This window comes from Onthophagus taurus, chromosome 8 (genome assembly GCF_036711975.1).
Source record: "Onthophagus taurus isolate NC chromosome 8, IU_Otau_3.0, whole genome shotgun sequence".
Taxonomy (NCBI): Eukaryota; Metazoa; Arthropoda; class Insecta; order Coleoptera; family Scarabaeidae; genus Onthophagus; species Onthophagus taurus.
The window spans coordinates 2,639,535-2,664,840 of NC_091973.1; the positions used below are offsets into that span (position 1 = coordinate 2,639,535).

Here is a 25,306-nt window from a genome sequence, read left to right on the forward strand (position 1 = left end):
GCTCTGGAGATCTTGTTTTTTGTTTGTGATAGAATTCTTAGATCTCGACTCTCTTCTTCCTAGTCTTGTGTGGTAAATAAGGTTTGAAAAAATACGAATAAAATAAAACAAAAATAAAAGAATTAATTTCATCGCAGGATAAAATTGAATAAAATTAATATGTTTAACCATTTTTATGTAATTTTTATTTAAAAAAACTTCATTTGAGACATACAATTTTTATATAAAAAAATTAGCTTATATAATATTGCGAATATTATCAACATTGAGTTGCTCTAAAGTATATGATGGAATGGTGACGCAGTTGACATTGGTTGTTAGAGTATCTGCTATTCCGGAAATTAATGTTTTTACATAGGCTTCCCTTTGGGCTGTTTGCATTACATAAACCATCTACAACTTAAAATAAATTTTTTTTTTAATAAATTTTCACAACTTGAAACAAAGTAAATGAGACAAAACAATTCTTAGAATGGTTCGAGTAATATGATATATCTTGTTAAATATATAATCTTTAAAAAAAAATTAATAAAATTTAAACCGTATCAACCAATAAAAAAATAATTCGTATTCGAATCGAAAAGAAAAATTAATAAAATAACAATTATTTTTAAAGAAAATAAAAATGTACATCGTCTTTCCTAATATTTACGTAAAAACTTAATTTACGTAATAAGAGATACGCTAAGAGTATGTATGGAAAGAAAAAATGTAGCTTAAACGTAACAGAGAGCTATTACTAGTAGCTAAAAAAATCTAGTCTAATTCGAAATATAAGAACTTATTGGCTAATGCATACTCAAAAATATACAGATATAATTCTTAAATCAGTACCGTAAAAAAATGCTATTAAGAGAAAAAAATAAAAATAAATGAGGACTACTAAAATGGAGAAACGAAACTAAGTCGTGTACCTTCTAATTGTAAATCATTTCTTTTGTTTCACATATTTATGTTTTCGATTTAATTTGAACGGCGTAAAGCATGTCAGGTACGGTTTGAAAAAGTAAATCTTCGCTTTTTTTTGTTATTCGGAGGCGATCGTGTGCTAAGTCAGAGACGACAGATGACAAGTGTCTGAGGGCTACATTAACAAAAAAAAAATAAAAATACACCGAATAGTCTATATGGCATCGCTCGCGGACGCTATGGCTTGTGTTTTATGTACACAATAACGCGTAAAAAATATAAAATAAAATATCATTCTGAAGCTATATACAGTACGAGTATAAAGGGATTCCGCACGTGGAAGTGTTACGAAAACTGTGCACCCATGAGATCATACACATGTCACCACCAACCACTTTTCTTCGCCGCGACGCGTGCGGAACGTCGCGACATAAAATAATAATAATAAAACAAGGGGCTAACAATAACTTACACTCGGAAATTATCCATCTCAACAATCTTTCATATAAACAATAATAATAAAAATTCTAATTAACATTTTTCTTTTGTCTTAAACGTTAGAATCCTTTCATAATATAAAAAAAAAACAATCACAACAAAGAAGTACTTGAGGACCGGGAAAAAACTTAAACTTTAAAGTTGAGCACGTCAGTGGTCGGATAATTCTACGAATGTTATGTCAAAGAGATCTTCATCTACCGTCTTTAGCTCGAGCAAGAACAGGTCTTCATTACAATAATAGGCCACCATGTCATCGTCCATCTTGGCCAAAATGCTGCAACACAATATTAAATTAATTTAATACTCAACAGCTATAGTTTTGATTCATTAATTAAGAGAAATCTTTACATTTCGTTTATCATAAGATTGAAACATGCAAGGTGATCTCTTAATTAATAATATTTAGTTCAAAAAGTGACTTTCTACCTTGCTTGAAACCTTCTTTAGATTAGTAAAGCGTTAAAATATAAGGGGAATAATAACGTTCACCGCTGACACGGGGTACGCATGGGGTTAGACTACCACTACTAACTCCAAGGATGGCTATTAGAACTTACCCCTTTTTGTTTTTTCGAAACAAGTTATTTATACTCGAAGCAGAAATTTTGTACTTATTCTCAATCTGCAAAATAAGGAAAAAACAGAATTAAATCTTTCGCTCGCCGGCTTCTGTCTTTCTATATTTAGCGTAGATTTAGAAGAAGTACTGAGCTTTTTTTTTATTGAGCGCGGACAATAGTGGTAGTGATTTAGTCGGTCTTAGTGTTTTTATTTAATTATTAAATTTTAAGTGTTAATCGTCATGCGACGCGCGGTTAATGTTACACCGGCCGCTCTCTCTTTGCGCTCCGGACGGAACATAAAAGCCCAGTACGTCCAGGTCCATGCACTCAAGCGGAAGCCAAGCTAGCTTACGACCATCCCTCCCATCCATTTCCACACACTTTACATATCTTCCAATATATCTTTATAAATTCAAATCGTTCTTAATAATCTATATTTATTAATACTATTATCTAGTCAGTTTCTTTTAATTTATAAAGATATTTTTTAGGAAGATCAAAATTGTGTAGCATCAAAATTTCTTTCTTACCGCATTTAAAAGACCAGCTGTAGTAGGTGGGACAACATGAAGAGGAGTATAAACCTCTTCCGATTCCTGTCGCACATAAAGCATGACCCGTTCGTTTAATGGTGGTGGTCCAGCACTGCCCATTCCCCCCAAATTTGATCCGATCAACTTCGCCCTCTTGAGTGGGGGCGAAAACATCCCTCCGGCATCGACGCCTAAACTACTTTCGAGAATATTGTCCTTTTTGTCGGCGTCCGGCGGAAAATGATTGTGGAACTTGAGCGTGGGTGTGGTAGGAGTTTTGGCGGCGGCGTGAAGCAGAAATGGGGACCCAGCTTTCACGTGTTCCACAGGTCCGTTCAGTGATGTGTCAGTGTCGTGGCCATAGAAACTCTGGAGCTCCATCGATGTCAGCTGCGGAAACACCAAAGACTACACTCGATCAAGTTGTTCTGATGGGGTCATTTTAAAGATGATTTACCAACCTTTTCGATGTCTTCGGCGGGCGAAAATAAAACCGGCGGTTTTATGAGGTCGATCATAGAATAAAATTCGGAACGTTCACACATCGGGTGGTAAAGCTCATCTAACTTCTTTCTTCCGGTTGCCGTCATTTTTCTTTTGGCTGCTCGTCTTTCTTCATCGCGCGTTTTTCTTTCAGCACCCTAAAATAACGCGAATTAATAAATATATTAATAAAACGAAAAAAAAAAAATAGAAATTACCTTATCACAAAATACTTTTATTTGGCAGTATCCTCTATGGAAAATATTTGTATCTCTTGGATCCTCATAAGTATCTATTTGCAAATGTAAAGGAAGCCCCTTTACACCCTTCTGACTACTGAAATCAGTGCTAAGACATTGAACAGCTATATTTATTTTTGCTGCGCTTTCCATTGGATTCCAATAAACAGCAATAGCATTATGAGCTACTTCTTCGATGCATCCCACTAATCCAACACTATTTTTTGTATCTACACAAAATTAAAAAAAAATAATTTCTGAAATCTATAATTTTTTTTTTGTAAACCACTCACCATCATTATTTAAAACAATGAATAGCATGTAATATGTAGGTTAAAGTAATTTAAATTAAATACGAAATAATTTTTTTGTTGCTTACCGGCGTCTAAGATGCGTTGTTTAACCGAATGTTGACGACCGTGCCAAAATTGCCACGCTTTGATCTCATCTTCAGGACTCTTTTCTTCCCTGAACATGAGCATGACTATACTCTAAAATGATTAATAAAAAAAATAAAAAGAAAACGTTAATCTTGAGTTTTGGCATATCAAAGGGAGTAATCTTCTTCGGTATCTGGGTCATTGAAAAGTATACAGTCGTTATCATGCAGGAAAACCGGTTTAACTGGATTTTTGGTACCACTAGGGGTGAAGAAGAGTACCCCCTATGTCTCCCAAAGAAACAACCCCGTGGGAAGAAAATTTCTTTGATTATTTTTTTGCAATTTACCTTGACTGTTTGTGATTTAAGTTGTTTATTAGGATCATCAATAAATTCTAATGTGATCCCATAAAACTGTCCTTTATTGATGTAAGTTATACGGTCGTCCTCTCGCCTTTGAGATGTAGATATCGGTGTTTCCAAGAAGTATTTAAATCCTACGTTGGAAATTCTGAAAAGAAAAGAAGGATTGCTAAACCTTCATAATGTTATTTCATAAAACGTATTTGATGTTTTTGAAAATGAGTTAAAAAAGAGTTCAGAATTAAGTTTGACTACAACCAAATAAGAAACTTTTAAAGTAGTCGCCACTTAAAACTGTAATTTTAACGTTATGTAATGTTTAAGAAAACGTAACTGGGTTTATGTAAAGTTTTTTGAAAAACTGGTGAATAATAATGGGTACGAGTGCGTTATATGGCTTCCGCGGAAGAGGCCGTGTGACAAGTGTTGTTCGAGACCTCTGACCGTCGTGACAATTCCGGGCCATAGCGCGACCGGTCGAGGTAATTCCGGGAACAAACCGGATTCACTCACATTTTCGGAATCTGGATCTTGTCGGCGTCGTTCTGTCTGCCGAAATCGTGCCACGGCCTACTCCGGTTGCTGGTTTGGGAGCCCGGCGATTGCGATGTGGCGTTTCCCCTCTGGCTGATGGTCAAGGGATCCAAAAGTCCGGGGTTGGTCTGGCAAAGTTCCGTATAATCGAAAGACTAATTAAAAGAAACAAAAATAATTTGTTGTTATCTGAAAATTGAAATAAAATCACCTGTTGCATCGTGGTTTGGTCTCTAGGGGTTATGGCATCGGCACCAATTCCACTATCCGGACTTGGTAGATCCACGGTGAGCCCGGCCGCGGTAGCCGCGGCGATAACTCCCTTCGTGTGGTAAGGTTGTCGAACATAACGCTCGACAAACCCTGACGTGGAGGTGGTTCCTCCGACGCCAGCGGTTGTTTCGTCTCCATATGTCAATTGGCTTTGACGTAGTTGTCCCGTGTAAGCAGGTTCCGGAGTACCAGCTCCGGAAGTAACGGTGTTAAAATATTCTCGATATCCGTAAGGTTCAGAAACTGAAAACGTCACGGAACTCCCCGATCTAACCGATGACGTGGTGGAATAGCTAGCTCCCAAACCACTTTGAGCACTGTATTGGGTGACGTGATCGCCGTAAGGGATCGGAGATGGGGTTCCGCTTCCGCTGTGGGGATTGCTCATAGACGTAAAAATTTGCGCCCCGTACATCGCGGGTTTTAGTCCGTCCGAAGAGACGAACTCTATGGGTCCAGCTCCGGGTCCGGCACCGGATCCTTCGGCTAAGAGACTGCTGTGGGTTGAGGTTGGCGTCCCATTGACCGACCTGGAGCCGTGTTGGGGAGACTTTAATCCGTGGTGGTTTTCATCTTTGATGGAGTTGACGTCGACTACGAGATCGCCGGGTTGTCCCGACAATAACACGACCTTGTGACGGGGCTGTTTACTGACGACGATGGAGCCGTCCAGCCCCGGCGACGAGGTGTCGAGCTTGCGGTGGTGGCTAAGATCCTCTGGTTCACGTTTAACTATTTGCAAGTTCTGGTTAGCTGAGCTCGGCGCGTACCCGACGTGTTGGTTGATGAATAAACCCTGGATATCTTGCGGGCTGAGTTGCCCGGTTAAAGGCGGGGCCAAATCTAAACCCGCCCCGCTTACCAATCCATTGGTCGCCTTCAGCTGCGACGTCAGGATACTGCCTGCCTGCGAGCTCGTCCTGTAATAAATACGTTGCGTCACAACACGTGGAGGGGACCGCAGGAACCGTTCTTACTATCGTTAGGTGCGGATTTTCTCTTCGGTCTAATCGATAGGCTACTACTATTTGCTACTCGTTACGTTTGAGTAACCTCTAAATCCACAACGCACACGTCTTGTATCTTTTTAAATTATTTTAACACCCAACAATAAACATTCAAATTAGTTTTTTTTAGTATGATTTTTCCATAAAAATTCATAAAACGTAATTCATTCATACGTAAAGATAAAACATAAATACGACGACTTTGAAAAAGATGGAGATACTTAATTTGAATTAAGAAATATTATGAGAAAAGATGACCTTGGAAAAAGATATTTCAAACACAAAAGAATTTATACTTGAAAAGAACCATAGATAAGACCCAATAAGTTAAAACGTAGAAAATAATAAAAAAGAATCTGCCCTTGAACAACAAAAAAGGAATTTCAAGAGAAGAGATAAGGTAAGATAAAAAAAGAAAGTTTTTTTTGTTTTGTTAAAAATGATTAAGTAAATGATGGGGTAAAAACGTTGCGATTTTTCTTTCGGTCTAAGATCCATCGATTACTGACAATTTTTTGTGGCAAAGCAAATATTTGCTCTCGCACAAGGATGACTATAAGATTCATATATGCAAAACGTTGTCATCACTCACCGTATTGTGAGGACGGGGTGAACCCTTTCGCACCGGAGGCAATTTGACGGCATTGTGCCCTTCGGTGTCGGTATTGAGTCCCGAGGTGCATCACTGTCTTTGCTATAAAAGAACGGAGCACCCCTCGCTCAGCCGGAAGTGATATACGACACTTCAAAATTTTATTGATGCCCTTTTTTCTGCACAATATCTCTCGGTGAATTTTAATGGCGTTTCGTGCATATTTTAGCAGACCGTTAGAGGAGCCCGAGGACCTCGCCGTTACCGGGAAATTTTTTAAAACGACGCCATAAAAGAGTTGTTTGTACGACGAAATGACCGCCGGTTCATGTTTGAGGTTATACGCTCGGATAACGAGCGCCCATTTTCACGCAAAAACTAGTCCCGTCGTGTAACAAGTGTTATTGCAGTTCATGCTCTTACGGTCCTCTCCTATACAGCCCTCTGAGAATTGTTTTTATTTAAAAAAATTTTTTATTCAACCACAACATGTATTCTCACACCGAAAAATTAAGTAAACTGGATCGATTAATGAATTCAATTCAATTTCAACAGGAGGTTCAATTCCGGAGATTAGTAAATCTTTCTACCTACCGGGGTATTGCATTCATGTTTTGACGTAGTACGGAAAGGTGAAAAAAGGGCGACCTACGTATAACGTATACCTTATCAGCAATGATCGAAATTATTCAAGAGGTAGAATAAAAATAATCCTTGTTTATTTAAAGACCCTTCCGTACCGGTTCGTCTCCAACCCGGGGCTAAAAGATCTACATAAATTGCTACCGCGCGGCGTTATTCACAATGCCCTAACATGTGTAACTCTAATCCCACTTATTAAAATTCCGCTGATCTGCGCTTTCTTTGCTCGATCTCGTAACGCGATACTAGAGGGGGAAACTCAATTTGCTCGAGCTCAGAGAAATCATTATTTCCGAATTGCGCCTTAATAGAATGCACAATTAGCAGTGGACTATAGACAGTTAGTTACCATAAACGCCGCACGCGGCTCTCGAGGTGTCCTCAAGGTGACCGCGCCACGTTCAACTCACAGACAACACCAACCTCTACTCAAACAAATATGCATATACACTACAAATCTATCTTAAACACTAAAAAACTTAAAATCTATTAAAGGGCCAAATGATCAAATCACGTAAAACGATACTAAACACCTGAGGTAACGCATACAAAACGGATAATACTTACGGCCAAATATCCGCCAATTTATCCTTAGCGTCGGCCGTTAACGGCGGCAATTTGTAGTATTCGTAGATAAGGCCCATCGTAGTGGCCTGATCCTCGGCGCCACCCCCAATGTTTAGCATAGCCGTCGTGGCAGCAGTCAACGGGTGCTCGTAGTATGCTCTCCAAGTTTGGTGTTCCTCGGAAGGAGACTGGCCTCCTTCAGGAATCTCGGCCATAACCCGGTGACCAGCCACCGAGAATCCCGCCTCCTCCTCCGACTCTAAACTATTACTTCGCTTTCTGCAAAATAAAATAGAATACCCGCATGAAGTCACATAAACATCATGCGGAACAACAAAACACTAAATTTACACTTCGCAAAGTGAGATGTTATCTTTTTGGTTAATAAAAATAATTTGGTTCATCACCTGCTTGAAGTGATTTTTACAATTTGAATAAAAATTTAAATAAACGATGTGGTTTGAAATCAAAAGATATAAATTTAGTAAAATGTTTTGTGAAAACTAAGATATCTAAAGTATTTCTAACAAGTTTGAAAAACGAGTGGCGCGACACATCTGCGGTCCTTGTTGAGAGCAGTATATACAGAGAGCTGGGAGTGGTCGGATATGGGTTTTCGATCGAGTTGAATGAAATGGTTCGACTTTCGCGTATATATCAGCCCGAGCAGACATTGTCCTTTTTTTTACGAACTCGCCCGAGTCGCATGGCGTCTGGTCTCGCAGCGCGACGAAATCTTTTTCACCGACTTCGCCTTGCGCGGAGCCTTTACATAACCTTACACACGGGCGCAATTAACCTCACGGATTATATCTTGGTTTTTCGGACCGATCTAGTTTTTAAATGTCAGCTTAACTCTAATGTTAAATTTGATATTTACGTATGCGCTTAACCTTTAGAGAAAAAAACAAGCGAAAACCATTGTGACACCGGACCGAAATTAATCGTTGCACAAGTGGAATTAATATCAACAAAAAAAAATTACTACTGCTGCTGTAATTAGAAATAGTGTGGCCTCGCCCAAATTAACCTTTAAAATTTTACAAATCCGGGCTACAAGGGTCACATTGATTTGATATGTTAATAAATTCTGATGTAATGATTTCTTAAGAAAAAAAAATAAGTATAAAGAGGGTTAAGATTTACTAGTTAAAACTTTTAAAGTGTATTTTCGCGTTCAGCATTAGCGACTTTGCGCGACTATAAAACGCCCAGTCTTGTATTAACACTTTGGGACGACCGTCCGTTTTATGGTTCCGATTTTACAGTCGGCTCATTTACCAAACTTATTTATTAAACGTGGAGTTTATCGCGGGACGTTCGTCGGTTATAAATGCGAGACCCTCTCTCTTGGAAAATCCCACGAATCCAAACTGACCGGTGTGTACCTTCGGTTACAAAAAAATCTACGGGAGGGTAAGGACAGAGGTCAACTTAACCGGTTCTAACCCTTACTGTCCATCAGGGAAAGATTCCAGTAGATATACACGAGGGGGGTGATAGTTGAAAGACGGATTTAAGTTCCAAAGGACGCGATAGCGTGGTTAGAATAAACACAATTTGCGCAGATGCTCGCAAGGTTATTTAAAGAAGCACTATGCAATAAATCATCTGGCAAATAAACAGTCAGTCGTCGCGCAAAAAAAATTCAACGTCCAAGTTAACACTCGGAAGAATTCGAATTTTATGCAAATGCAAAGTTGTTCGTTGGTTTTTGCGATATCCCCCGTTTGACGCTTTGATCGGTGCCAACATTTATCGGGCCTTATAATTATATCGCGCGATTATATCTCTTTTTTTCGTTCCCGATCAAACTGTAATTATAGAAAGGCTTTAATGGGCGATTTTGCTTTTATTATGTCTGCATCTTAATCGATTAAGTCGATTACATCGCGTCGAGGAACCAGAATTTTACACTCCAACTCGATCCCGCAAGAACTTTTTCAACGGCGATTATAACCGCGATTGTTACACTCGTCCGCTTGATTAAAAATGACGAAATTCTCGAGAATAACACACGAGAAAAGAGGGGAATCGATAATTGATCGGCGCAATTAAAATTGATTGCCCAAAGACTTTGCACCGAAATAAAATCTTTTAAATGACCTGCGTAAGGTTAATTATTATTTATTTCAGAAGGTCGGGAGGAAACAAAAAATATGATGTTGTAGTTTTATAGAATTAAATCATCTTCTATATTTCAATACGATAAAAAGATATAAAAAGATGAATATAAAGTTGGGTTGGGCGTTATGAATCGTCAAGGGTGGTCTACGGACGTGTTAACCCTTGGATACAAACCGCCAAAAGTTCGTACAAGAAGGGAACGAAGCGCACATATAGCTCCGGGAGATGAGATGCCATCACAATAACAATTGTTGCTCGCACAAAGGGTCGCTTTTTTAAGAGTAGGCAAGTCGCTCGCGTCTTCTTTGTGCTTACGCGAGCAGGTAACTAGATGCCGTCTGCACGGACGCTTGCTCACATCAACACTCCTCAATATCAATCAGGTCTGCACCTATCCAATACCGTATGACTTCATTTCGTACAAGATTGACAACCATCCAAATCGACATTCGTGCCAAACGAACTTTGAACCATTCATCTTCCTTTTACAATTTCTATACCATTTTTTATATCTTATTATTTAGTTTACGCGTCAAATACCATAATACATATTTTTTTTTATTCATATTGACATCTTTTACTAATCAAGTTTGATTGAAATACAAAATAAAATATATATTAATTAATATTATTACCAGCAAAACCATTAAGACGGCTAAACCCGAATGTTTCTGGTTCTAGATCTAGTGTTAGTTCTATTTTAATTGTATACAAATAGACAAAAATCTAGTGCTGAACAATAACTAGACCTAACACTAGTACTGGAACTAACACTATACCTTAAGAGCCACACTACAAGTCTAGTGTTAGTTCTAGTATTGCACTAGCACTATTACCAGAACTAACACAAGACCTAGAACTAGAATCATTCGGGTTTAGCCGTCTTGAGAGACGTGCGGCTAAACCCGAATGATTCTAGTTCTAGGTCTTGTGTTAGTTCTAGTGCAAAATTGGAACTACCACTAGACCTAGAACTAGAATCATTCGGGTTTAGCCGTCTTGAGAGACGTGCGGCTAAACCCGAATGATTCTAGTTCTAGGTCTAGTGTTAGTTCTAGTTTTACACTAGCACTATTACTAGAACGAACACAAGACCTAGAACACTAGACTTAGAACTAGAATCATTCGGATTTAGCCGCAAGTCTCTCAAGACGGCTAAACCCGAATGATTCTAGTTCTAGGTCTAGAGTTAGTTCCACTTTTAGTTCAATAAAAATATTCAAAACTCTAACGTGCAATAACAATTAAAACTAGAACTAGCACTAGAACTAACACCTAGAACTAGAATCATTCGGGTTTAGCCGTCTTGAGAGACTTGCGGCTAAACCCGAATGCTTCTAGTTCTAAGTCTAGTGTTAGTTCTAGTTTTAATTGTCATTCAGCGTTAGATTGTGGTATATTTTGATTGAACGAAAAGTAGAACTAACACTAGATTTAGAACCAGAAACATTCGGGTTTAGCCGCACGTCTCTCAAGACGGCTAAACCCGAATGATTCTAGTTCTAGGTCTTGTGTTCGTTCTAGTAATAGTGCTAGTGTAAAACTAGAACTAACACTAGACCTAGATCTAGAATCATTCGGGTTTAGCCGCACGTCTCTCAAGACGGCTAAACCCGAATGATTCTAGTTCTAGGTCTAGTGTTAGTTCCACTTTTAGTTCAATAAAAATATTCAAAACTCTAACGTTGAATAACAATTAAAACTAGAACTAGCACTAGAACTAACACCTAGAACTAGAATCATTCGGGTTTAGCCGTCTTGAGAGACTTGCGGCTAAACCCGAATGCTTCTAGTTCTAAGTCTAGTGTTAGTTCTAGTTTTAATTGTCATTCAGCGTTAGATTGTGGTATATTTTGATTGAACGAAAAGTAGAACTAACACTAGATTTAGAACCAGAAACATTCGGGTTTAGCCGCACGTCTCTCAAGACGGCTAAATCCGAATGATTCTAGTTCTAGGTCTTGTGTTCGTTCTAGTAATAGTGCTAGTGTAAAACTAGAACTAACACTAGACCTAGAACTAGAATCATTCGGGTTTAGCCGCACGTCTCTCAAGACGGCTAAACCCGAATGATTCTAGTTCTAGGTCTAGTGTTAGTTCCACTTTTAGTTCAATAAAAATATTCCAAACTCTAACGTTGAATAACAATTAAAACTAGAACTAGCACTAGAACTAACACCAGACCTAGAACTAGAATCATTCGGGTTTAGCCGTCTTAAGAGACGTGCGGCTAAACCCGAATGATTCTAGTTCTAGGTCTAGTGCTAGTTCTACTTTTCGTTCAATAAAAATATACAATAATCTACAAAATATTTTGTGCAGGTTTTAGTGTATTAATATATCTGTAGAGATTCATATGATCTATGAGATATATATCATATGATATGTAGAAATTAGATGATTACATTACAATATATGTGTGAGATTTTGTTATATAATGGCCAGAAAGATCATTTGGTAATAAATGTGCCTATGACATTCAAAATTTTGCTCATTGATGCAGATGGATTAAAAACATTTGATGTCTGAATGATGGAAAGGACCGTATGGCATCAAACGTCTACAATAACAATGTTATTTCATGTTATCCCGTAATTTAAAAATATTTTCGCGACATATTGATACATATATTTAATGGCGACTTGCAAATATCTGAGATGTAAACGATAACATGATCTATTTATATGATATGTAAATATTACAAGTCTACCACAAAGTTTAAGTTTTTGGTAATTAGCTTCACACCTGATGTGTTAATGCTAAGAAGATTTTTTCTATATGATATGGAAACATCAGATATAATATATTAAACGTGATGTGTCATATGTGATTCATCCGGAAATTCAGGCCAAACTTTGAAATCGTTAGAGTATCAATCTGGCAGTAATTCGATGACTCAGACAAAATCCAACGAGAAAATATCATCAGCAGAGCAACGAAATCTTCTTTTTTTCAGCTACTCTTCCTCAAGTCTCTATTAAACTAAATGTCTTAATCGCTTATTATGCTACTGATGCAGAATTATATAGTGCAAAAAAATATAGTGCAGAAGATATCAAGATGACGTCAAGTATCAATTCTCATATTGCACTGTATTATATACATTTAAATAGATTCTTCAATTTATAAATAATTATTAATTAGGTCGAATATCTGTATGATATATGATAATAAGCATCAAATATCTACATGACTATGTTGCCATAATAATATATAAACATTGATATAATTCAAAACAATTAATAATGATTATATATATATATAATTAAAAAGAGTATAAAAGTGGTGTATTGTAATGTGTAATGGTATATTATGATTTTATAGTCGATACTCGTTGTGCGAGATATTAGAAATTGAAATCTCGTAATGCAAGACGTATAAAATTGCTAATTCGCTTCGAGAGCCACGCCCGCGGTAGTTGATTAATTATGTAGACGAGGAAAACGGCTTTTCGTTTCTTTGGCGGTCGTAAATCTTAAAGATCGGAGAGTCGGCCGCGATCCGTTTTTCGGGCGTGATGTGCCAGGGGTGCAAACACAAATAGTCTGCATTATTTGCAGTTGGAATGCAAAAATTGGCCTCATATTTCACTCGAGACGAGATACATATGTTAATTTTATAGCATCCCTTAAACCCTTTTCGAAATGCTGCTCAACGTATTTTTTTGTACGCAAAACGTGAGAAGCTGCTATGTAATTTTTTGTTGTTTTATTTGTTGTTGTATGATATTTATGATTTATGAAAAATAGTCTTTATGTATGGGTTATATAATATGTGACTTGTTAGGTACGTCAATTAATCGAAAAAAAGAAAATGCTAAACGGCTGTCAAGATATTACGTTGATGGAAAGTATTCGGTCCGGTTCAATTAACGATTCGGTTACGTACTTTCGATAACTGGAAGAAAAAGCGGCTCTTTGTTATAAATCAAGTGGCAGCGCTGAATTTTCTGGCGCATGAATAATGCATGCGGCCGGGACTTCATAGTTGCTGACGATATATCATCGACCGCACTATATTTAATATAAGGCCATCCGGAGACGCGCGCAGAATGCTGATAAGCCCATCTAATTTCGAACTGTGAAAGATCTCCACCCTTCGCAGGCGGCTGCCGCGTACCGCAAAAAGAACCGGTCGCTCGACGCGAAAAAAAAACCCATTGTGTACATATTTTAATATATTACACAATCGCGATGGCCCATAAATATGTTCTTCTTTTGAATGGGGATGCTTTGGTCGCCATTGTAATTCAACCGGCCTCCTCGAATTGCAAATTGGAGAACCACCACCACTGCTATTTCTATTTTTCACAACTTGCCAATCGTAAATTATTAATAAAAAGCAGAAACACACTTTTGCACATATTCATGTTGGGAAGTTTTCTTTTCGGTATGGGTAATATTATTGACATTTTTGCCCACAGCACGTAGGCAGTCTGCTTCTAGACTTTACCATTGTCCTCTGTATCTCATACGTAGGACGTCATTTACAAATAGGATCTAGATCAGAAAGAAATTTCTAGTGTTACATAACACGTTCGTATGCGAGGCGTACTCAATGACAGGTAAGTATTATGAAAGATAAAAGTTAGAAAGAAATGAATACTTTTCAGTACTATTAAATTACCTAAAAACATCCCACATCTTCAATCTATAAGTTAAGTAAATAAATATAAAATCAATAAAAAATAAATTAATACCGGTTTCGGCTAGTAGGCCATCATCAGCTGAATTCATTTTTACTTTAAAATTTTTTAAGTTCTTAACTTATGTCTGAGTTTTTTGTTCATTTTTGACAATTCAGCTGATGATGGCCTACTACCTAAATTTTATATTTATTTACTTTTATAACTAGTAACATGGATTACCAAAGATATATAAGTTAAGTGTTTTGTTTGAATTTAAAGTATAGATGATGAGGTATGGTGCGGTTTGCGAGTCGGGATAATTTTTTATCACATGAAAAGATATGCGAAATATTTTAAGGGGTCCGCAGAAAGTGGTCAGCGAAAGGAACTGGTTCTCTTTCGGGCCCCCAAAACGCGCAAAAAGAGCGCGTATTTATATAAACGTATGGGCCCGGATGACCGCGATAGCTCGGTTTAATGCAACAACCCTTTTTGTCCGGCCGAATCCCCTTTTCTCTTCCCAAGGGATTTTCTACCCTTCGATTTACACCACGAAAGACCCGAAGGCCGGTGGAGACATTGCCCATTTTCGGTCGCCAATTAAAAACCCGGCGACCTCTGACATTATACACGAACGGCGAACGACAAAACCGTACAAAGTAACCGAAAAGTCCAAGGCGACAAGGCCAACTATGTCCACGAGCGAAACGGACGAACGATATCCCGAACTTTCGATAAATTTCGATCCGAAGCCGCCGAGGTGAAAGTAAAAAGGTCTGGTTTCGCGTCAGGAAGCGGTGCAAGTTCTCCATGGAGGTTGAATACCAGTTTGCGTGCATTTTACAACAGGTGCCCAAAAAATCTCACCCAGTGTATCAAATGCTAATACACCTTTTTTCCCAAGGGGCAAAGGTCACTTTTGTATTTATACAACAACAACATAAATTAATTAATTTCTTTCAATTTAGATAATTAAGTTTTTATAATTTCATCATACTTGACACATAAAAATTTAATTTTTAAAATTATTGAATAATGACACAATTCAATATTTTGTTAATATGATTGAAAGTTAAGGTCTCGTTAAAGAGTAATTAGACGCCTTAAATACGTTGCACAGTGCATTAAAAAGAGTTTCTACTGTACAAGAAAAGATGTAGTGCTAATGAACGAGTCGGAATGGTTGAAAGGGTTGTAGCAGGTAGGGGGTAACTTCGGGGGTCACATTGACCCCGCTTTCGACCGAACGCAGTCGATTTCCAGCACGACTTTTTTCTCTTTTTTTTCTCTGCAGAGCGAAAATTCCGATTTACAGAGAAAATTTCTTAGAAAACTCTAGTTTCTCTCATGTATACCGTTCTTTTCCTGGATTACTCGTATCATATAAAGAAAAACTAATATATCAATAATTTTGAACTAATCTAAAAATAAAAGTTAGGTAACTCGACGTTATTGATAATATAAACAAGATAATTTCATTATTATTTATGTTTTTGTTAATTTTTGTTTGAGATGGTAAAAAAGGCGATTATAAATTGACCACGACAGGTTGATTTTTTTTTAATTTACGACACTTGTATTCTTACCAAAATTTTTTATCCTCGATGAAACACACCGAAAAGACGAGTTGGTGTATGTACCCAAAAAGAAAATGAAAATACTAATAATAAAGTTGGATGTAACAATCACACAAAAACACGTTCACCACGGGGACCGACGTCGCGACGCCTTGTACACTACATATTCGATAACAGCGTCGGTAACGTGTCGAAGTCTCTGCCGCAACGACCATAGACAGACTGGACTGACCAGGTAACTTTGTACCGCCCATTAAGTTTACAGGTAGCCACAATTTCAAGTATACACGCACGTCGTCCGGTCAGATCCACACAGGACGGCGCATGCGCAGGCGTCGCTTCATAAGTCGACTCCCGGGACTCCGTGGTCCTTGATTTTCGTATCTACCAAAAATTTTCAAATCATTCTCGCCAACATTTCCATTAACACGAAACTAATAAAAACACCCATTATATACATTAATAAAAGATTAATAAATACATAAAAAATTGTTGAATGAATTCTTTTTTTTTTTCCAATTTTTTTTTATTAATCCACAGATGGAATTATAAATTTATAATTTCCGTATAAATGGATGTGGCGATAAAGTATTAAGTTTTAGTGGAAACCATTAAAAAAAAAGATTTTAAAATTTAAGATTGCGGAGCGAAAGCGATTTCGACCTTGGGACGATCCCCGGTTGGGTTCCTTTCGGTCTGTTTTCTTTTGTTTTTCAATTAAAAACTCGAGCTTATCTCGCGAAAAAGATTATAACTAATAGAGTGAATTAAACCTTTAATTGAGAGGCGCCATAATGAGAGGGCCTGAGCGGAGAGACTCAACTAAATTACAATGCTTGAATTTCGCATTAAGCTATCTCGACCGGCTTCGGACTCTTCTAATTATCGAAGATTTACATGTTGCACCCGCAAATGACGTCATCGAATCTCACGCGACGCACAATGATGGAATTTGCAATGTTAATCTGATATCTATTTTTTTTAATCACTATCCGAGTATTACATCAAAACATTAATAAATTAATTCCATTCTCATAATGAAAAAAATAAAGACTATTTTTTTTAGGATTGAAATTTAACGCGTTGACCTGCTCGTTTAATTACTTTTCCAGGTGACATTTAGAAAGATTTATGGCAAATTTTACGATTTTTATTAAGTTGAGGTTATGTTTCAAGAGTCATGTGTCCAAATTAAAACCACACACATTCACAATATCACTAAATGTCACTCAAATGCTTTAAATGAGATGGGGTAGGTGTAATTTCCTTACTATTTATGTTAATATTTGTTTTCATCTAGAAATCTCGCTTGCGGCCGAGGCGCTACATGATACCATAGGGACATAAAACCACATTGTTTTCAACAGCGTATTATATAAATAAGCCGAGGTCGCTTGCGGCCGAGGCATTACATTGATATCATATCAATATAAAAATACATCGTTTTCAACGACGTATGAATTAAGTAAGCCGAGGTCGCTTGCGGCCGAGGCGCTACATGGTACCATATTGACATAAAACCACACTGTTTTCAACAACGTATGATATAAACAAGCCGAGGTCGCTTGCGGCCGAGGCATCAGATTGATACCATATTCACATAAAAATACATACTTTTCAACGATGTATCAGTTAATTAAGCCGAGGTCGCTTGCGGGCGAGGCGCTACATGATTCCATATTGGCATAAAACCACACTGTTTTCAACAACGTATGAATTAATTGAGCCGAGGTTACTTGCGGCCGAGGTATTACATTGATACCATATCCACATAAACATACACCCTCCTTTTCAACGACGTATGAATTAAGTAAGCCGAGGTCGCTTGCGGCCGAGGCGCTACATGATACCATATTGACATAAAACCACACTGTTTTCAACAACGTATGATATAAACAAGCCGAGGTCGCTTGCGGCCGAGGCATCAGATTGATACCATATTCACATAAAAATACATACTTTTCAACGATGTATCAGTTAATTAGGCCGAGGTCGCTTGCGGGCGAGGCGCTACATGATTCCATATTGGCATAAAACCACACTGTTTTCAACAACGTATGAATTAATTGAGCCGAGGTCGCTTGCGGCCGAGGCATTACATTGATACCATATCCACATAAACATACACTCTCCTTTTCAACGACGTATGAATTAATTACTACATGATACCATATTGACATAAAACCACACTGCTTTCAACAACGTATGACCATATCCACATAAAAATACACTGTCCGCCTGTCCAAACGCCAATTTACTCAACAGCCACGATCAAATTATTTTTCAACCCAAACCAATCCAACCCAACTTAACCCAACCTACAACTACATCGGTAATAATAACGAAACTTTAATGTGTTTTCAGAGATGGCACCGCACTATTTTGCTCGGGATTACTCGTCGGTACCACGTGATCAACATGTGGTGTGATACAGCTAAAATTTAACGGTCATCTACTAAACGAGTCGGAACTCGATAGCGTCTCGAGACCTGATTTACGCGATATAGAAAGAAAGAACGATTATTTTTATTTTAATTATGTTTGCCAAAATAAAACATTCATGATGTGAAATTAGTGGAACTTCCGGAAGATTTTACATACGAGTTCCTTGTGAAGATTGGTAAGTATGTGCAACTTGATGCAACTATATATAGGAAACTTATAGAAGACTCATTAGATGCAGTTTTGATGGTGACTCGGTTGGAAACTTTAAAATGAATTAAGTATTATATTTATTATATATGTATATAAAAAGAATTTAATTTTTTTAAATTTAAGTTATAACAATATATTACAGGTAAAAATAAAAACAAATATTTTATAATTTTGATTTTTATTACAAACGTAAAACTTCCCTAAAAATACTCCACTTCCTATTAAAAATTAACACTAATAAGTGGAAGATACACACTATTTAGTGATATTTTGTCAATTAATAGAGTAAAATTAGAGCGAATTTTTAATAATTTACACTGATTAGATTAGAAATGTATCTAATTAGAGTCACGACAACATCTAGTTAGATTACATATAATACACTGTTATAGAGTAATGATTTTACACTATTTAATAAACACCATCTTCTCACTATTTAGTGTAAATTTTTAATCTATTCACCTACACTATATAGTGCAAGAAAATAACTCTAAATAAATTGGACCGATCTGAACCATGTTTTAGAGTTGATTTTTACTCTATATTTTTTCCTGTGTATTTATGATTGATATCATAATCATAAATAGGCCATCTCTGAAAACACATTAAAGTTCTTCCCGAAATTCCAGAAGATGGTGATAAAACTTAGAGAAATTCTAGAAAGAAGAAGATTAGATCCATTACTTCCTTATATCGAATACAAAGGATTGAAATTTTTGATGGACCCTGGTGCAGAATGTTTTTAATTAGTTCAGAACTATTTAATGACGCTGAATTTTGTTAATAATAATTAAATAAGGTGCGTCATACCCTCCATTATTTCTAAAAATTCCTAACAGGGAAGTTATTCCGACCCTCAATGTTAAGCAAAATAGTTTTGATAATTTATTAATAATTATCTTTTTTATGAATTATTATTTGAAATAACGCAATTTCTACATATTGTTATTTAACTAAGAATAATATTAAATGGAATCAGATTTGAACAAAGGAAAGTCTCCCGCGTACGTCGATATCATGTTGATATATCGAATTTCATCTTTCCGGAGAGTTGATCCTATTGTCTAAAGTCTTCGTAAACTGTAAAGTCTAAATAAATATGAAGAGGGGCAACGATGTCGGTTATATTTGAGTAAGAGGTTGTATCTGCGATTATGCACGAAACGAAAGGAAGACAATATGGAAAGGACGGTGGTCATCGTGGAAATATAAAAAGCGTCCCGGGTGTAGAAAGAGCCGTTGAAGAAAAAGGGTTGTGTTGGAAGTCCGGGCAACCTGCGCGAATCTTATTACCTACAGGAGCCGTTTGTGTTGACCCTTAGGGGATAATGGACGGTCACCCATTGAAAAAGGGCCTATGTATGATAGGTGTCGAATACCCCATGCGTCAAATAAAGCTGGTCATCGTTATTAGGTCTTCGGGGTAGACAGACCCGATTTGCATAGGTCCCTAAAAACTACCCGCTGGTTATTTATTCTTTTCCTTTTTTTTAAGGTTCCCTTTTTATATTAAAAAAAATATTAACCAATTATAAATTTTTCGTAATCAAATATATTATTACGCACTCTCGTTAAACTCTGACCCAATTTTCGACCTTATTAAGTCAGTAAATAAGGGCGGCTCGCGGGAGCGAACGTGAGTAATGGCCGCCTTCGGTTATCTCTCCTTTAATTATACATCTTCGGCGAGGAGCGCTTAAAATGGGGGACAATGGTCGGCCCCAAGGCGAGTACAGATTGGGGAAAGGGCGTACGTACCCGGAGAATGGATGTATTTAAAATAAAGGCCACATTTAGAAAGGTACGCTGGCCCAGACGGACAAAAACAAAAAGAACCACCGGCCCGAGTGATTTTCGTTTTAAAGATCAAAGTGCGTTTCTGGTGTAAGAGGGTCACCTCTTGAAACGGAGAGCCAACGCGGTGGGGACGACGACCACACTGCCGAAAATCGGGTTGCCGCAATCAAATTTCACCATGCTTTTCACCAACAGCTTTTTTTTTAGTATTATTCCACCCATATAATATACTGTATATATTTTTTGAAAAATAAATCACAAACTATATTGATTAAAGGTTGACGAGAAATCGATTGTGAAAAGTGTGTTTTTTTGCGTAGTGTAAGACATAAGGAGAAAATCGTGAGTTACGAGTCGATATATCATGAAAAAGGCTCGGCTTAGAAAAAGGCGAGGCACTTTCGGCAATTATGTGTTACAGTTTAATGGGTAGATAATTTGAATTATTAGTCGATTTATGCGTTTCTAGGTATAATAAATACGGGTCGCGTATAATCTGGAATGGCCGAAAATTGACAAGCAATAATTACGGTAGATTCTAGAGGATGTTTCGACACGCCGCGGCGGAAGGATTTATGTGCGTAAAACTGTTCTTTGAGAAGTACGTTTTGGGAGATATAAAAAGAGATTTTATTTGTTTTTTATTATATTTGATTGATTGGTAAATTATTTATTGATGTAAACTAATTAAAATTCCGGTGGGGATTTTATGTACGTTGGCGCAGAAAAGTTTCCGTACGGGCAGGTGGCGATAAGTGAGGTCCATTTTCCAATTAGACAGATAGTCCAGGGTACATAACAAATCACTTATCGACTTTTAATTAACTAAACCCATAAAAATAATATTTCCTCTCGGTGAACACGAAGTCCCACGGCCCTTTCGGATCTTGTCACTCGAAATTACGACCGACACGGCGCCTTATACATAAATCTCGACTACGAAAAAAAAAAAAAAATAATAATAATAAGAGGAAAAAAACCAGCTCAACGATCCTATATTCAGATAACTCTTAATTATGACGCCTTATTACATTATGCTAATTAGTAGTGACCTCCTAAAAATAGAGCGTAAAATTTACGTGTCAAGTATATTATCGATTTAACAGCATAAATTTACCAAAAATATTTCAACAATCCAAAAAACCAATAAAAACGAATTAAGTATGTATTAATTAAGCCAATTTGAACAGCTTATCGTTGCGCAATTGAGAGGGGAAAAGAAAAAATTTTACTTGGCCGCGCTATTAACATATCTTGGCAAAAATGTGAGCACCGTATAAATTAGCAATAATGATTCTGTTTACAAGCGTTCGACTCAGAAGACCGCGCGAGATGCTATTATTAAATTGTGCGAATACGTTCGCAATTAGTCGCGCAGAATTAATTAACAGCCGAGAAACCCGGGGGGGAATAAGGCAGGAACGACGAAAAAGCGCGCGGGCTGCCGCGACTCCGACGTCGCTTTATTTCAATACTAGGTTAGGCCGGGAGCCTTCTAGACCGAAGTTCATGAATACCTTCATAGATCGAGATAGTAGAGTAGCAAGCAGTAGTGGGTGTAGTAACCGCAACGGGCGGTAAGTGGGGGCAACGTCGACTACAGAGTGGCCTTGTAAAGGTCGGATTTATATTTGCCGGTGTCTGTTAACCTTTGCGAGGTCAACTTAGAGTAATTGCTCGATTCGCACGTTGAATAAACGAGAAACTTCCACACCCTCTTTTTTTTAAATACCTATATTACTAAACATATCACTTATCAAAAAAACTAAACTTACCTTTACAAGTTCATTTTATTTAGAAATTTACTAGTTTCGACACTTTTACGACATTATCAGGATTAAAAAAAAAACATTTTCATTCATAATAATAATTAAAATATATATATATATATAGGGTGTTTCATAATATATATAGCTTGTCCAAAAGATTCTATCACCGAATTTTTTGGACAAGCTATCACATCCTGAAGTCCTGCGCATATATTATGAAACACCCTGTATATATGGCTTGGTTACGGAAGTCAATATCATATTGTAGCTGACATGCTTAGGGTGTGCAAGACTACAGCGAGACACTAATTAACTGGAGTGCAGTGGGAATTGCATTATCGAGTTAATATTGTAAGTTATATATCTAATAGTTAACAAACATAGAAGGCAATAAGAAATTTTGAATAATAAAAGGAACAATGGTAACTGCCCAATATGATGGCCATTAAAAAGCAAGAAATGCTGAATGGCAAAAAAGTAAATAATGGAAAACTTAAAATGTTGACTTAATAATTTAGAAATAGAAGTAAAGTATCAAAGGCAGAATGCAATTGCAGAAACAAGTAGTGCAGAATAAAGAAGTATCAATGCAGACGAAGCCAAAAAGTACAAAGCCAGAATTTTGAAACTCAAATTAAAAAGAATCCAATATTTTAGTATCTTTTAGTAATTACAAAGTTTAAAATGAAATTATATCTGATTAAAAGGGTGATGGTATCATAACGATGGTGTTAACATTCTTAAGTGTATCAGAAATGGTCTCCACAAAGCGTTAAAGTGTAAAAACGTGCGGTTAATTGTGCTTATTCTAGCATGTAAAATACGGCGCCAGCCGGAAACAACGTGCAAATTGATTTAAAGCGACTTGTATAAATTCCTTAACGCCGAGCGATTTTCGTCGGAGTTGACGTTTGATTTAGTTTTTTTGTTTGGCATTGCTGTTTTTATTAATTTTGAACGATGAGCGCGTTGCGTTCCCAGAAATCTACAAACTCATTATTGGCGAATTTCGTGACCGGCGCGTCGCGGTTTTAATATTAATCGCAGCGCGTGGAATCTGTACAAAAACTTGCGCCCGATCCTTAATTTTATTAATAGTGTCGTTCGCAACGCAGGTGGGGCTGACGATCGTGGAAACTCACCACCGAGATCCGATCCGATTGTCGCTCACATTTAATTGATTCGATCCTTCTGTCCCGACTGACGAAGAATTTTAATTAATTTACTCCGTATTAATTATGATTAATTTAATAATAGTCGAACCAAGAACAAGTTTTATGTTAACAAATTTTTTCGGTTTATTTTTCAAGTATTACTTGGACTTTTTTTGTCTCACTATAATTTTAATTAGAGGATTTTGATTAAAATAATCTTTTAAAATAAAAAAAAGGTTTTGTGGTGTATATAGACCCGAAGCATAAAAGTCATAAACGACAAGGCGGGTATCCATTTCGAGCGGTGCGTAACCTCAGGCTGAGAAGAGAGTATAATTTAAAATTTCGGTGTGGTCGTAAGCGATCATTTGGCCCATTTCGAGATAGTATCGGCGCTCTTAGGAAGAATATAAAGTATGTACTTACTAAGCGATGGCAAGTCCGGGGCTCGTGATACGTACCTGAAAAGAGAGAGAGAGAGATCGTGTAGTTTTACAGCGTGAAAAACGTCCTTCAATTAACGAATAGGCCGCAGCAAAAGAGGGAGAGAGAGAGAGGAAGAGAGACCGACGTACGGCGACCGGCTTTCTCCTTAAGACCGACGTCTATTTGTAAATGTTAATTATCTCGAACGTTCGATATTCGTAGAAAGCGTTCACCGAAACATAATGCATTACTTAATAACCGCCCAGCAAATGTTGTATATTGGCAGTTTAAGCGAATTCCGTCAGTTTCGCTACGAATTACGCAGCCTTCGACGAGATAATTGTTTTAATAAATTTCAATATTTTTTTTACCTTCTGTCGGCTACGCCTTGGCGTTTAGCGACTCTAGTAATGTCCAAGGTCAAACATTTATTGTGTTTGTATTCGATATTTATATCTGACCTATCTGGTCTCTATTATCTCAACTAAAAACACCGACAAAACAAAGAAAAAAAAATTAATCTTTGTTTATTACAATAAAGTTATATTTTCTATTTTCTCCAGTTTAATGACTTGATAATCGTTAAAAAAAAAAAGAAACGATGAACATGGTATTTATGTTCAACCGAATTGAATCGTGCATTCTTTTTACAGAAATTACACTTTACGATTATGTGCAAGATTTCTTTCTAAGGCCCATTAAGAAAATATTGCCTGTCGTATAATGACTCATTGGCGAAGAGTAAAAAAAAAGAGAAAAACGCTGCTGGAATCCCGGTTTCGCTCGATGTTTCACTCGTCCAACAGAGTTGACGGGATATTTGAATTTTCGTTCATCCGATGTCGTTTTAATTGTTACTCCCCTCCACGCCATCACAGCGATCCCGGGAGAAAATCGCTGGAAAACCATCGTCCCGCTCGTTATTGCCTTTTATATACGCGAAACTTCGTTTCCCAGAGCCTCGTCTCCAGCAGCAATTTGTAATTTCAATTATTTAGAGAAAAAAACCCCTATCGGTAATAATTGCCCGTACATTTAGAGAAATAATCAACTTAACGGCCATTTAAATACACTGAGCTATTTCAAAATTACAATACCAAATCGCATTAACTGCCTCCCATTAGCGCTATCTCGAACTGCTAACTGCCGCACAAGTTCGTCGCAGCAGCTCTCTAATTTTCCTTTTTCTCACTACACGGATAGTTTTTTGAGATAAGAATTTTTTATACCTTCTTAGAAAGTGTACCACATCCTATTATATCTATTTCTAACTTTTATATTATTTCATTAACTAATAAATTTATCAATTTTTAATTTATCCTGAAGATTACTATAAAAGGTCGAAACTTGATGGTGACAAAATTTTTATTTTTGATTAAATTGAACACACTAATGCACAATTATGGCAACACGATTCATTCATATACAGGGTGATTTATTAGCTCACCATCAAATTTTGACATATGATAGCTAATTTTAATTTTTATGTCATAATTAACTGCAAAATTTTTAATATTGTTCAAAATAGCCTCCTTCTGCTAGAATACATGCTTCACAACGACGAATTAAAGAGTTCTTTAGCCGAAT

The 25,306-nt window shown here is 37.0% G+C and overlaps 1 protein-coding gene across 6 annotated transcripts in view; it reads right to left on the reverse strand.

The window, feature by feature from the left end:
• Nucleotides 1-162: 162 nt before the first annotated feature.
• The window catches only part of LOC111425447 (grainy head), a 34,833-nt gene continuing 9,689 nt past the window's right edge, over nt 163-25,306 (reverse strand). For 2 of the 6 annotated variants that reach the window (XM_023059461.2, XM_023059462.2), the window contains exons 3-12: nt 7,588-7,866; nt 4,718-5,699; nt 4,486-4,661; nt 3,958-4,120; nt 3,608-3,719; nt 3,208-3,458; nt 2,968-3,147; nt 2,504-2,914; nt 1,968-2,032; nt 163-1,684 (exon numbers count right to left, since the gene is read on the reverse strand). In XM_023059461.2, coding sequence (XP_022915229.2) covers nt 1,558-1,684; nt 1,968-2,032; nt 2,504-2,914; nt 2,968-3,147; nt 3,208-3,458; nt 3,608-3,719; nt 3,958-4,120; nt 4,486-4,661; nt 4,718-5,699; nt 7,588-7,866 — 2,746 coding nt within the window. In that variant the 3' untranslated portion in view covers nt 163-1,557. Of the gene's footprint in view, nt 1,685-1,967; nt 2,033-2,503; nt 2,915-2,967; nt 3,148-3,207; nt 3,459-3,607; nt 3,720-3,957; nt 4,121-4,485; nt 4,662-4,717; nt 5,700-7,587; nt 7,867-15,927; nt 16,167-25,306 lie in introns of those variants that run through there. The other 4 variants (XM_023059467.2, XM_023059463.2, XM_023059466.2 and 1 more) reach the window with 4 other exon arrangements.